Raw genomic sequence first — 15,083 nt, forward strand, 5'->3', positions numbered from 1 at the left:
GGTGGCTCCAAGCACTTTAGAAACATTAATTCATTTAATCCTCTGCGTAACTCCATGAGGTCCCCATTGTACAGAAAGGAAAACGGAGACTCAGAGAGGTGAAGTGACTTGCCCAAGAGCAAACCCAGACATCTGTGGACTCCCAAGTCCATGCTCTCAACCATCTACGATTCTGCCTCACGAAGACAAGCCAAACGCTGATGTGGAGTCCGCACTGCACAGGTGGGCCTGATGCGGCCTCCACACAGCTCGATGTGCCACACTGTCTGTTCAGTCTCGGAGACTTGGGGGTCCCGGGAGGAAGCGGCATGTTTGGATGTTGCTGATGAACCAGGTATGAACAGAGTGGCTTGGACATGCTGACAGGGAAGGCTTCCGAGGTCGGAGGGTGGGGTGGCCTGTCCGGGGTCACACAGGGGAACAGGTGATGCAATGACCAGGATGACAGGAGCCCTCTTGGGGAGAAGCCGGTAAATGAAGACTGGACACCTCCTGCCCAGGCTCCCATCACCAGAGCCCCTAGGGTGGGTGAAACTCTTGGCCAGGGGTGGGCAGGGCTGTATCCAACAACCTGGCAGTGCCCATCATCGGCATTGGGGAATAGGGGGGCCCATGCTGAGTGGCCCACAAAGGCTGGCCATCGGCGGGGGTGGGCAGTGGAGGCTATCTCTGTCTACCGCAGCCTGAAGGCTTGGCTGGCTTTGGGGGCCTGTGCACGCCAGGGTGTGGGGAAGATGCAAGAGCTGGCATCCACACAGGCTGAGAGACCTCAGGGCCCAGAACCGAGAGCCCTGCGGGCTGACTGGGGAATTCTGTAGCTCTGCCCAGATGGTATCTCAACGTGAAAAGGCTTCCAGGCAAAGTCAAGAGATTGGGCAAATTTCCATTCTAGACAATCTGCTTTGATCAAAAAGACTTCTACTTTGGTTACCATTTCTCCAGGTCCCCACAAAAAATTTTAAAAATAGAAAGGCGATTTCTGAATATTTGAGCGAAAAGAAATTTTAGACCGGCTGGCAGAGATTCCTTCAAGCTTTGTGGGTTTCCTCTCTTCCTTCCAAAGAGCCCTTTCTTCACCTGGTTGAAGGAGGAAGGGGTGAGGAGGGAGGCTGCAGAGTCAGCCTGAAAATCTGCTAGATTCGGGCTCACCTCCTTGTTCTACAGATGAGAAGACTCTGGTCCAAAGCAGCCAGCTGACTTGCCACAGGTCACAGCGAGTGGTGGGACTGGGGCGAGGCCCCAGGTCCCCTCTCCCCTTTTCTGGAGTCTTTATTCTTCAGGGTCACTACTTTTCACCCTGCTCCAGGACTGGGATGGTGAAGCAGCTCAGGGGAATTCAAGCTGGGCAAACCTAAGCCACAGGGAGAGGGCTAGGATGCATGAATCCCCTTGCTAACCCGGGCGGGAACAGGTTGTAGAATCCAGGTCCTCTGAGCCCCAGTGCAGTGCCCTCTGAGCCCACACGGCCCCTGCTCTGGGGCCTGGGCCTGTTTAGGACGCAGGACCAGGATCCTGCCCTGCGGGAAGGGCTGGGGGCCGGAACGGGGAGTTCTGTTCCTAGCTTTCTCCCCCTCCCATGTTGTTAGTGCCCCCAGCCTGATTACACGTCTATCAGGGAGTTCCTGGTGCCTCTCAAACACCATTTCGCTTACATACCAGAAGCCAGCCCAGCTGCAGGGAGAGCACGGGCTTGGAGTCCAAAAGACCTGCGTTCAAGTCTGACTCTGCTGTGAGTTACACTAGGTGTCAGTTCATCACGCTGATCACTACGGACTCCGCCAGGATGTAAGGAGAGTTAGAGATCATGAATGCAAAATGCTGAGCGCCCTGCCTGGTGCTTAACTAATAAGAGCTTCCTTCTTGTTCTCAGCATCATCCGTGGAGAGACATCCTGAAAGAAAAACTGGGCTGTATGACTATTGGGTGGTTCAAGGCCAGGGCTCCAACTGTGGTTTAGCGCTTTCATTATTTTGGGGTCTGAACTTTCATCCCAGAAAGAACAGTACAATCAGACTTGTGGCATCTCTACTGTATTCCCAGGTGCTCAACAGTCTCATTTAACCCACAGGACAGCTGCCTGAGGAAGGTGCTGGCACTCTTCCCAGTCACAGAAGAGGCACCTGCAGTTCACGGAGGTTCACAGCATTGATCCTGGTTACCCAGCTAATGACTGGAGCTTCAACCCAGGCCTCTGCCACCCTGACGTTGATGGGCATTGTCCTAGCTCATCCTGAGCACTGGAGGGGGCGTGCCTGAGGCAGGTGGGAGCACTACGTGAACCACACAGCCCCGTGCACACACAGGGCGTGAGCCACGCCCACGCCACTGAAAGCTTCACCTGCTCTGCTGCTCCAGAGGGAGCAGCTGTCAAGACTCTTAAGGAGGTCAGTGAGATCCCTATTTCTACAGTTTTTTTTTTTTGCGGTACGCGGGCCTCTCACTGTTGTGGCCTCTCCCATTGCGGAGCACAGGCTCCGGACGCGCAGGCTCAGCGGCCATGGCTCGCGGGCCCAGCCGCTCCGCGGCATGTGGGATCTTCCCGGACCGGGGCACGAACCCGTGTCCCCTGCATCGGCAGGCGGACTCTCAACCACTGCGCCACCAGGGAAGCCCTCCTACAGTTTTGAAACTGGAGTGAGGGTGAAGCAAGCTCTCTCGGCTTCCCAGGCATGTCAGTGGGGAATCAGCTGTAGCTTGTCAGAGGTATGACAGGAAGGAGGAGGGTTGCTGATGTGAAGACGAAGCCCAGGTACTGTGTTGACGTTTCTGGGAGGGGCCTCATTTCAGGGATGGGACCTGTTGTGTGATGGGAAATGGAAATGAGAGTGTGCAGGACCCTGAGGTTGCTTTTCAAATACCTGATGAAAGTGCTCTCCATGGCCTGCTGGAGAATGCGTGGCAAATCCTGACAACAAGATGAATATAATGACTCTCTGACCACTGCCCTCATCCGGCGCCTCTCCGTGTCAGATGCTGTGATAGGACCTCAGATGCATCAGCTCTGCTGTGCGCAGCAAGCCTTTGGGGAGGCTGCTGCAGCCCTGGGAGTGCCTGCTCAGCTTTCTTGCTGCAGGGGCACAGCCGGGGGACCGCTCCGGCCACCGGCCCCTGGACTCACCACCACGTGTGTGCCGAGGCCACGCTTCCCGGGCTGCTCCCAGCCGTGGCTGACTATGCAGGCCTGTTCCTGCAGGCCAGGAGACTCCTCTAACAGCCTGAGGACTACCCTCACCTGGCAGAAACTTCCTTAGGACTGCACCGTGCTGCTGGGAAGCCTCTTCCTTCCCAGCCCTCTGGCCCCTTCTCCTTCCTCAGGTGTCATACCTGCACCACGGTCTGAGGCTCTCCCTGCCTCCTCCAGCCCCCTCCTTAAGACTGCACAGGTGTTTCCCCAATAAATCTCTTGCAGGCCTAATTCTGTTTTGGTATCTGCCTCCTGAAGGCCCTGAATTGACACAGTGGACGCTAGTCCTATTTGCACAGGTGAGAAAACATTGGCCCAAGGCTTAACCTGTCCAAGTCCCACAGGTGACGAGTGGGAGAGCTGGGGTTACATCCAGGTGTGTCTGATTCCCAAGCTGAGGCCTCCTATCACACCAGGCTCCCTCTCAAGTGATTCACATGGGTTTAAAGTTAGGAAAGTGAGAGAGGGCACAGAGCTCTGACGTCTCAGTTTGGCCCCTCATTAGGTAGATGAGAAACTGGAGACCCTCAAGGGGGATTAGTCCAGCAGTGCCAGCCCAGCTGTGGACAGTCATTTCCCCACTTTGAAGGTTGGGGAGGAGGCCAGGGGAGGCCTCAGGATGTAGAAGGAGACCAGGCTGGACAGAGGCCATGGGCCTGGGGAAAGCAGTTTTGGGGGCTCATTGACTCCCTGGCCTGGTGGGTAGGGATGTGCCTGAGGAAGCTCCAGGAGGTTCCTGCAGGGGACGCTGGTCAGGAAGCACAGGGAACAGCTGTGAGAGCGCGGCCACGGCACTCTGGTCCAACCTCGGGGACACCCCCGGACAAGCCTGCCTTGTCCAAAGGCTTCCCCACTTCCTTCAATTGGCTCATAAGCCCCAAGGAGACAACCTCCTGGTCAAACTTCCTTCCTGTTCTAATCTCTATTCTTCTTACTGGAAAAGCACTTCTGACCCAGGTTTTTTAATATAATAATTACAAAGTCATTGGGGTCTGTGAGTAAAAGGTACACAGATACATTCAGCTTTCAGTAACATTCACAGAACAACTGGTAATATAGCCAAGAGCCATATGGGCACAAGGATGTGTTATCTCTGAGTACTGTGCTGATGCTCCAACGGCATTTACTGTGCATCTGGAAGGAAGCCAACCTGCTCTGGGCAAGGTGCACGTGGAAGCTCACAGGTCCAGGGTCAGCAAGAGGTGCTACTCTGCTTTGGACACAGCTCCACTTGCGCCAAGGATGAACAACAGCTGTAGCTGGCCTCGCTTCCTGCTTTCACCCCGTATAACCCCCATCTCTTTCAAGGAGGCTGGATGACGTCATTCTCAAGAACGGATGTGGCACGTGCAGGACAGGCCAGGGAACCTGGTAGAGCCACACAACTGACCTCCTGATGAAAACCCAGAGCACTGACAGCTGAGAGCAGGGACCCCTTCAGTGCCAGGCGGAGGCTTCCAGTAGGAGGTGGTGGGCTGTGTGTCCTGATGGTGGCAGCAGAGACCGGCTCAGGAGCCACATGGCTCCTGGGACCCAGCCAAATGTGGCCTGGATCCAATCAATTTCGGTTCTCAGCACATCTGAAACTGTGTGTGGCTGTCTCCAGCATGGCTCAGGAGACAAAGCATTTCTCAGACCTGGCACAATATACATCCAGCCGCTGGGCGGGGCTCACGATCTGGAAGGACAGGTGGAAGTGGTGACATCCCTTCTTGGGCAGGCCTGAGACTTGCTGTGATCACCCTCTGCTTCCACCAGAAACTGGGGACTTGCCAGCCTGCCTGGCAGCCCCGGCCTCTGAAGCCTGGCTTCTGCTGAATGCAGAAAAGCAGGACCAGGGCCAGGGCTACTCTGAAAAGCCAGATGAGGAAATCTATGCACACACTGTGCTACCAACACAGATCGCCTGAAATATCTGGCAAACTAGCAAAGGAGGAGACCCTTCTTTGAGGGCTGGAGAGTTTGCTTTAGGATAAGTGTAGCTTCTGGGAAGGTCTGAAATACAAGGGCCCTTAGCCCTGGAAGACGTCTGCTTGCCTGATGATTCGAGTGGCGCCAGGCTATGAAAACAGCCTGGCTAGTTACTCATCTGTGCATCCAAAGAGCACAGCGTTCTCAAGCTGGACAAGTGTCTCCTTTCTCAACGCCCCTATCATCAGCACCTTCACAGGGTCAATGATGGTCCCACAGGACAGGGAGCTGTCTGTGGAGGCAGGTAGGCTGGAACCTTGTGGCCTGAGGATGGTGGAAATGCAAGACAGACACCAAAGGAAGCAGGGGCTGCAGTTCCTAGGGGCAGTCTTCCTTTATGAAGTAATATGCTCTATCCCCGCAGCTGAAGGCCCCTGTCAGGGCCAGAAGCATTCTCGTGGTGCAGTTCCAGGCTGCGTCCTTGCTTCTGTCTTGGTTGATGTTACTATGCATGGTTTAGGCAGCCCATGCGTTTTCCACTTTGCAGTAAAACCTGATCTAATCTCAACCTCAGACATAGCAAAAGGGCTGAAGTCTTTTTAGAACTGCAAACGCAGGTGGGTGTGGCCCGTGGGGGTGCAGGTGGGAGAGGGCTCTGGCAGCTGGGGGTGTGGGGAGCCACAGCAGCCACCTCCGGGTCCCTAGTGCTGGAACAGTGCTTGGCACACAGTAGGCGCTCAGGAAATGCTGTGCTGAGTCAAACGGATTCCACCACCAGATCTGGGTTGACTCGTGTGACTGGGACCCTGGGCAAGTCACTTCACTTGATGATTTACTCCCCATCTGTATGGTATGTTTGCTTTTTCTGTTTTGTTTTATTCCTCTGGCTAGTCTGTTTTAAGGACGAATGATTAAAAATAATGGGAACTCCCTTTGTAAACTAGAGCCGCTAGACACATGGAAAGAATGGAAAATTAGAAAGCTGTCTCTAATGTGGTTACTTCTCAAACATGACCATTATTAATAATTTATTGGCTAACAGCGCTACATTTTCTCATTATCATTCTTCTGTTTTAGACGTGGGCAATTACAGCTTTATGAATACCTCTGTGCTTCCATGAGTGACAATACAGCTGCTTAATGAAAGGATGAAATATGCAACCTGCAAACATTTTCACTTTTCCTGCACTGGGGCCTTGAGCCGACGTAGGCCGCCTACCCCTGACATGGAAAGTTGGTTTTGCTTATCAACTGGAAGGAGACAGGGTGCTGGGAGAGATGTGGCTCCTGGAAAGAGCCCAGACTCCAGATCAAAGAGGATCTTGCCAGAGTCCAGTGCCAAGCAGACATCAGCTTAATGTTAAAGGCACACACCTCCTGTGCTGACGTTCGATCGACCCACAACAGGAAAGGCTGGGAGACCTGGCTTGATGGCCTCCTCTGTGGAAAGCTTCTGGGGCTTGGTTCCCCTTGAGATTGGGCTGAGCCCATGGTGTGACGTGAGGCGTTACAATCACCGGAGCTGACGCAGTGCAGGCTGCCCGGTCGTGACCAAAGTGTCCAGAACAGAGCAACTGCCACCTGCTCTCCTTTGTCACGGCAGGGCCTGTGCAACGCTGTGCTCCCTCTGGGGAAGCAGGCGTAAACTGGAGGCTGTCAGAGGGGCAGATTGGGGCAGGGCCAGGGCCAGGGCCAGGCGGCCCTATGAAGAGACTCGAAGGAACAGGGATAAGCAGCTTGGAAAAGGAAAACCTGCCCTTGAGAGCCATTTCACGTATCTCAGGGGTTGGTGGATGGACTTGTTTTACATATGGTTTCAGAGGGCACAGGTTAGGGCCAAAGAGTGGGAATTACAAAGAGGTGAATTTCAGGCCCCCAGGAGAGCTGGAAACAACCCGAGGGGTCACAGGAGAAGGGGCTGATGAGTGGGGAGCACAGGGGGTTTCTCACTCCTGGAAGGGCTGAGGGGGTGCCTGGATGATGGCCGTGGGGGCTGGGGAGTGGCGGGTACAGTGAGGATTCCTGTGGGGCCATCGGAGGAAGGCTAAGAACGGAGGATCGACTACTCGGGGAAGACATAAAGGAAGCCCTGGGTCCTGAGTGACTGCATCAGGCTCTTCATGGAGCCGTCAGTGGGGTCCCCTCGACGCTTCAGTAAAGGAGTGATGGGCGTAGCAAGGAGGCGCTGGCGGCCGGGGGGAGCCCTTCCCCACATACCAGTGAGAGCAGAGGACAACGACAAGGTCCACAACGCAGCAGCTCACACACCCGTGAGCAAACCAAATGGGGGAGGGACCGCTAAATTCACATGTAGCTCTCAAGCCTCAATTTAGCTACAAGAACTCTGTTTTTTTTTTTGTTTGTTTGTTTGTTTGTTTTGCGGTACGTGGGTCTCTCACTGTTGTGGCCTCTCCCGTTGCGGAGCACAGGCTCCGGACGCGCAGGCTCAGCGGCCATGGCTCACGGGCCCAGCCGCTCCGCGGCATGTGGGATCTTCCCGGACCGGGGCACGAACCCGTGTCCCCTGCATCGGCAGGCGGACTCTCAACCACTGCGCCACCAGGGAAGCCCAAGAACTCTGTTTTTATCAAGGCTGATAGATCTTCCTGCAAGGTCAAAGCTTCATCTTTTCTTCTTTCTCGGGGGAAGACAGAGGAGGGGGAGGAAAAGAGGTGAGAGAGGAGAAGAACAGCAGGAAAGGCGACGGAAGGGAGGTGGGGAGGAAGGCGAGGGCTCTGCTACTCAGAGGCTCTAAGTTTGGAAGCACCAGTTTTCAACCTGCGGTGTGTTGGTGCCGTGTCGCTACAGGAGAGAGCAGGCAGGGCGGGGTCACGACAAGAGCCCTGGGCTGGAAGACAGGTGCTCGGAGCTCACATCCCAGCCCTGCCTCTCAGTAACTCTGGGGTCCTGGGGGAACCAAGTCCCCTCCCAGCTTGGTGTTTCCTTCTGCACATGCAGAGTCGGATTGGACTCCCCAGCTCCTGACACTTGTGCATTTACCATCAGTGGGCATGTGAGCCGCGGCCTGACCAGCCAAGGACCAGGGCTGAGGACAATCCATGATTCTTGGTCCACTACCTCCTTCCCCAGGATTCTGGGAAGTTTGCAGCCCACTTGGTGGGGGCTGCCCACGTGTGGGGCAAAGGGACTCTAGGGATGGGCAAGCTGGTGTGGTGGGTGGGTGGGGGGGAGAAGGGAGAGGGTGAGGCACTTACAGCAGGAAGAGATGGGCACGCTGATGGCCAGGATCACCCAGGCGATGTCCATCTTGCTCAGGCAGATGGTGGCTCTGTGCTGGGGTTTGTCCCCTTCGGCCACATGGGAGATGTTCCCTGCTGTTCCAGACTTCCAGGTCCCAGCGGGGACCAGACGGTTGAGGAAGTTTCCTGTGGCTGTGGACACCACTGTGGAGAGAGGACTGGGCACTCTGCCAGTCATGGTGGGCGTTGGGGTGGCCGCAGCTTCCTCCTTGGCTAGGGAAACAGTGCTTTCTGAAACCCCGGGGGGGCGGGCCGGGGCCTGCGGGGCTGAGGATGTTCCCTGAGGAAGCCCCTCGGAAGGGGCTGAGACACTGGCATCGAAGGCAGCCTGAATGGGCCCCACGGTGGCCGTGAAGACCCCAGAGCTGGCAGATGGAGGTCTGCTGGTGCCAGGGGCGACAGTAAGCCAGGAGTCACTGTGGCTGGGGCCATCCTGCGGGTCACCGCGGGGGTGCTGAGAAGGCACTGGGGCAGGACGTGGACGGGCGGGGGTGCCTGAGGCTGCGGTGGTGGCCGGCTCCCCTGCTTGGCTGGTGAAGGTGGGACCACCCCCCTGGTCTGCTCTGTTAAGGCCGGGCTTGTTCTCCGCAGACCCCAGGGTCGCGTTGGGTCGTACCCACGAGGTCCTGCTGGGCGCCGAGGTGGCGGCCACTGTCTGGGGCTGTGGAGACGAGTAGTAAGCCCCGAGCGGGTTCCTGGGGGTGACGGTGGGGGTGTCAGGCTCCACAGACCCTGTGAAGTTGCCTTTGTAAATCTGAAAGATCTTCCCCAGGGGCCGCTTCTGCCCCAGATGCGTGGAGCTCTGATTTCGCCCCCGCTGGCCTTCCTTCCTTCTGGAGTGACCGCTGGGTGCGGGCAGGACAGGGCGTGGGGAACTGCTGGCTCCCTTTCGGGAGGAGCCGGGGGGCCTGGGGGGCCTGCGTGGGGTAGCCCGGGAGGGGGCCGTGAGCGGACGGCTGGTAGCATCCCTTGGCTTTGTCAGCAGGATGGTGGGCACAGCCTGGCCCGGGGGGCGGCCCTCTGAATGGGAGGACGTGGTTGCCACGGCAGCAGGAAGTGGCCCTGTGGACAGGGGGCCTTCAGAATGGGGGGTGGTTGCCGTCGCCATGATGGTGGAGATGGCGTTTTTAGGAGGGTGTCCGCTTGGATGGGGCGTTGTCGTTGCCGTGGAAGCTGCAGCCTGTGAGGAGGGTCCGTCGGGATGAGGGGTCAGTGCCACCATGGAAGCGGGGGCAGCCACCACGGAGGAGTGTCTGGTAGAAGTGACGGGTGCTGTGGCCATGGTGTCTGGGGTGGTGCCTGAGGGGTAGACTTGAAGAGATTCCCTGGGAGATGGTTCCTGGGCAGCAAATACCAGTGCTTCAGTCAGCGCCAAGGTCAGGAGGAAGCCTTGCGAGGGAGACAGAGAGCAGAGAGGTGAAATGCCCAGGAGTAGCTTGGCCCTGGGCCTCCCTTACCCACGAAACTGAAACACCTGGGAACCCAAGGGAAACATCGGGAGCATCCCTGAGGCCCACGACCATCAGACACAGGACCATGGGGACTTGGGGAAGCTTCAGCAGGTGGGTGCCACCCAGCCCCTGTCCCAGAGAGAACCCAGCCACAGGGGAAACAGAGCTGGCTAAACCAGCCAGGCCCGTCCTTTCCCAAACACCTCTGAAATGCCATGGCCCCCCGCCCAAGGGCAGCTGCTCACAGCAGGCTGGGGGTAGGGCCATGGAAGGAAGCCTTGTGGCCTCTGAGTGCCTGCTGGCCCTCTGCACCAGGGAGCAGTCAAGGCCAGCACGGCCACAAGGAAGCCAGCAGCTCTGTGTGGGCTGCCCTGAGCCACTGAGTAGGGCTTGGGTGGGCAGAGCGGACCGGCTGCCACACCTCTTCTGACTCTTCTATTTATGAACTAGACAAAGGCACAAACGACTGACCTCTGTTCCCTCAGGCCCACCCACCAAACGACTAAGGAGGGTCTAGCCCCTCCTTGACCCTGGAGACACAAGAATGAACATGGCAGTCTCTGGCCCTGGGTGAGCTCATACACATCCACAAACAATCCTAAAACAAGGCAGAGACGTCTCAGTGCCATCGGAGACTGACAGGCAGAAGGGGACAGGGGTTCAGAGGGTGACCAGATCTGGTGCCTATTAAGCGCTTAGCACAGAGCCTGCAGGAGAAGTGCATTCCATGAACGCCAGCTGGTTGTATGGTTGTTGTCATGTTAACTGCTTGTCCTGTGTGCTCATGAGGCTGAACTCTGTGGAAAACTACTGGTGGTGCCCAGCCTTTTAGAGGAAGAGGAGCCCTTCTGAGCATTAGAAGGAAACCATGGACTTTGCATGATGGTGAGTGTGTGTGCTTTTAGTTCACTGAGAAAAAATGCACAAGGACAAAAACCTATACATTTAAAAACTCTTCTAAATATGCATGGATTTTATTAATCACAACAGCATGTGCCTATCTTTAAAAATAACACCTCATATCAATGTGAGACATAGGATCTATCCAGATTATAGACGGGAAGACTGGCCACCCCGTACAACACACAGGCTGGGAAGAGCTGCTCCGTATTGCCAAGGAGCGCCTGACAAACCTCCAAGGCCTGACTCTGTCCTGAGCACTCGCCCTGTTCATATGAGCCCCCTGCTTGGTCACTCGCATGCCCTTCCTTCAGTCCTGCTAGCCACCCAGACAACGGTAGAGATGGGCCTCTGCCTGGTAACTCTCTTGGCGCCTCCCTCCTCCGCCAGATCCCAGCAGGATGAATGGTGAAAGCAGGGGCCCTGGCAGTGATTCCTGGGAGCCTGGGGTGGTCAGCAAAGCTGACAGGGGACATCTGGGGCCCTGGTGAGTTTCTGGCAGCAGAGAGGAGGAGGAGACCTCCTGACACTCCTTTGAAACAAGGATCACCACTGAGGCCTCCTCCAACTAGGGGAGGGTGGGGTGGACCAGTGTCCCCTCACCCTGCATGTCTAAGTTAGTGGGTGGGGGAGGCTGAGGGACTGCAGACTGAGCAGAGGCGGCAGCACCCACGTCTCCGGGACCAACACTTTGCCCTAAGCGACCCAGTTTCTCTGAACTTTCATTCATAGTCTAGCCCATACACCAACAGTGTTTTCTCCTTCTCCAGGTCAATCCTAAAATCTTTTTAACGCTGAGCACCGGCTCTGGCCCTGTCTTTCCCTCTCGATTTAACCCTCACAAGCACTTGATGGGGCGGGAAGTTGAGGCTGAGGGAGATTAAGTAACGTGTTCAAAGCCCCTCAGTAGCAGAAGGCGTATGTGACGCCCAGGCGTTCCTGGTCGCCCACAGCAGTGAGGAGGAGAAGAGGACGGGCGTCGCAGCCACAGAAGGAACAACGTGCTCGTGCTCTGACGGGTTCAGGGTTATTCCAGCTCCTTCCTGGCACTTTAGCACCACAGGGACAATCTACTCCTACAGCTGGTGGTCGCGACTACAGAGGTTTTAAGGGACATTCTCTTATAAGCCTCTGTTTGGCTCACAAGCACCCTGGTTCACTGTAAGTGTGGAGCACATCCCCCGCAAATCTGTATGTTGAAGCCCTGACCCTGGCACCTCAGAATGGGACTGTACGTTAGACAGGGCCTTGGAAGAGCTGACGAAGGCAAAAGGAAGCCGTTGGAGTAGGTCCTAACCCAATCTGACTGGTATCCTTATAAGAAAAAGGGCTCAGGACACAGAGATGCCAGGAATGCCTGTACACAGGCAGGACACAGGAAAGGCCGGCCACCTGCAACCCAAGAAGAGAGGCATCAGGGGACTCCAACCCTGCTGGCACCTGGATCTTGGGCTTCCAGTCTCCAGAACTGGGAGGAGAAAACTTTCTTTCCGTTGTTTAAGCCCCGCAGCCTGTGGTACCTTGTAGGGCAGACTGGCCAGACTGCTATACCTGTCATACCTTAGGGATTCCTGAAAAAGGAGAGGCGGACGCTGGGGCTCGTGTGCAGGAGGTTTATTTTGGGAAGTGACTGTAGCGGACAGCAGTGGGGGTCTGAGATGAGTGAACCGGGGAAAGTCAGTCCCAGGGCAGGTTGTCAGCTGCTCAGGGTGCAACTCAGATCCACTGGGGTCTCTGAGGAGCTGAGCAGACGCACGTCAAACTGTGAGAGGAGCGCCTCTCACCAGCAGCTCTCCGTCCCGTGGCCCAGCGCTGCTGCACCCGCCTCCTGCCTCCTCCTCGGGGCCCAAGTGGCTGAGTCAGAGACGCCCCGGGGGGCGGGGGCCGTCAGCTCACACCTGTGCCTGGCTGGAGGCTGCTGGAGTCAAAATGAAGAGCCCAGAGGACTTCTGGGGTGGAGCACAGATGTGTTCCATACAATCCAAGGCCCAAGACCAAGGCCACTGCCGCCTTCTGGCCGTAGCGTCAGGGGCAGCGCAAAGCTTTCAGGGAGGACCTGACGGACCCCAGGGACAGGCCGGGGGTGGGAGAGGAGCAGCTTGGCCTCCAGGAGATCTTCTGCAGCCTCTAGAGGCAGAGGGCTTCATGCATCCTGGCCTTTAAAATACTCAGGGAAAGAAACTCCCCTGACTTTCCCACCATGAGCATTTCAGGGGCTAAAATCCTCCCAGCCGGGAAGTATACCACAGGAGTGCTTCCTGCAAGACTAACAGTGGAAGTAAACATGTTTGCCCTTGCTGCGGCTCTTTTTAGTTGCCAGCATCCCCTGAAGTTATTCTCTCTAGGAGGACTGTTAGGGCAAATTACCTCCCAGCCCTTTCTTCTTTAGGCTTTAAAACTTTGGTACAGTGAATGGATACTGCCATCCTGGGTGCAGAGGGCTTTCACCTGGAGGATGACATTTAGCTGTCGCAGTGAGAAGGGCACTAGAGGCCACTTAGTCCAATCCCCTCACTTCACAGAGGGGGCAACGGAAGGAGTCAACTGACTTGTCCAGGAGCCCAGCTGGTTAGGGACACAGCCTGGATCACGGCCATTATTTCAAAGCAACTTTTCACTTGTATCACAAAGATTGCTACAACACTGCACTGTCCAAATGCCTCCTTCAACATCCACTGTCACCTTCGCTACGGAAATCGTCTCTCCTCTCTGGCACGAAAGGTTAAGGACTGAATGCAAGGGCGCAGACGGTCACAATAACTGTGCAAGGCCTTCAACCCAGGGCTCCCCTAACAGATGCAAATCTCTACCCCAGGCCCTTTGTGCTGGCTTTGCTCACTCCCCTCCCCACAACCTGGGGCCACTGCCTCTGTGCATAGCATTTGCGTAGATTTGCATAATAGGCTCAGGAGGCTCCAATTCCAAATATATAGGAGAGACTATAACTAAAATCTAACTTGACGTGTTTGAAATGTGGAACCGGTTTTTAATGCATGTCAGAATAAGGACAAGTGTAGGGGGTTGGAAACCTGCAGATTGATGGGTGCCCTGATATCACAGGAAGGCCTCCCCCTACCTAGAATTCCAATGCATACATGATCCCAGGACCCAAGGGAAGGAAAGGCCTTCCTCCTTCTGTTTATTTGGTTGGCTGCCCACAGTCCATACTGGGCATGATATTTGCATGTGGCAAAGGCAAGGAGGGAATTGGTGAAGAGAGAAATGGCTAATCTGCACTGAGTGCTTTCTGCATGCCACACACCGCTCCAAGGCTGAGCCTGTCCTGACACATTGACTCCTCATAACAACCGGATGAGGCAGGTACTATCATTAGCTCCCCACTGCAACCGAGGAAAAGCAGCAGAGAGAGGCACAGGAAGCTGCCTCCTTCCACACAGCCAGGAACGGCGAGCTGCGATTTGAACCTGGCAGCCTGGCCCCGGAGTCCACACTCTCAACCACGTTCACGCATCCCTCTGCTCTGCACGTTCAAAAGCAGTGGTCCACTATCTTTTGGGAACTGATTTGCTATTGCTGCTCTTTGGACTTTTCTTTCCTCTCACCTGTTTTCTTCTAGCTCCATTTCAGGGCTCTATATTAACATTTATGTTCTTTTAACAAGTTAGTCAATTAACTTTATTTTGCAAGTAACTAGGGGGGACTTGTAGTAGGTTAATACAAAAGCTGGACATCCCTGCTTTAATTCTCTCCTTTTTTTCCAATCCTGGCATTTCATGCACACCATTGTTTAACTAACTTAATTGTATAATTTTTATCTTAAAATTGCTTACACACATGCACATTTATTACATGTATACGTTTTCCCTTGCACATATAAATAGAATCCTATCTCATTTTCCTTGTGATTTAAAATATCTGCTAAGTAGAGCTTCCCTCCCAGTTAAATTAGGTTTCCACTGCCAGATAGTCTTCCATTGCCTCTAAATCCTGTGACAGAACCACAGGAGTCTGAGAAGTCTTCTAAGCCATCCCCCATCACTAAGCAAGATGTCAGCATGGCCATCCCAGATGCCTGGTGTGGTGATTTAAAGCTGGCTCTGCAAGTTCTCCAAAACTGCTCCCACCAAGAGGTGGAATCTGAACCTAGCTGGGCCTTTGTGACCTCCTTGATGAAGAGAATGGGGCAGAAGTGACACCACGTGGTCTCTGAGGCCAGGGAAGAAAAGGTCATTCAGCCTCTGCAGGTTTCTCTTGGGGGCCTTCAGGCCCATGTAAAAAGTCCAGCCACCTCGAGGCCAGCATGTGGAGAGACCGTGTGAAGAGCAACAGAAAGGCCTGAGGAGCCCCAGCTGTTCCAGCCCCAGCCAGGCATTGGACATGAGAGAGGCGGAGCCCAGGAGATGAGCCTGGTCTAGC

The 15,083-nt window shown here is 55.4% G+C and overlaps 1 protein-coding gene across 1 annotated transcript in view; it reads right to left on the reverse strand.

The window, feature by feature from the left end:
• TMEM108 (transmembrane protein 108) overlaps positions 1–15,083 on the reverse strand; it is a gene marked incomplete at its 5' end in the record, with an annotated part of 136,504 nt that overhangs the window by 6,430 nt on the left and 114,991 nt on the right. The window contains one exon of the mRNA XM_081234636.1: positions 8,311–9,744. Within this exon, the coding sequence (XP_081090762.1) occupies positions 8,311–9,744 (1,434 nt within the window). The remainder of the gene's footprint in view (positions 1–8,310; positions 9,745–15,083) is intronic.

This window comes from Mesoplodon bidens, assembly GCF_964165515.1.
Source record: "Mesoplodon bidens genome assembly, chromosome: 5".
NCBI lineage: Eukaryota > Metazoa > Chordata > Mammalia > Artiodactyla > Ziphiidae > Mesoplodon > Mesoplodon bidens.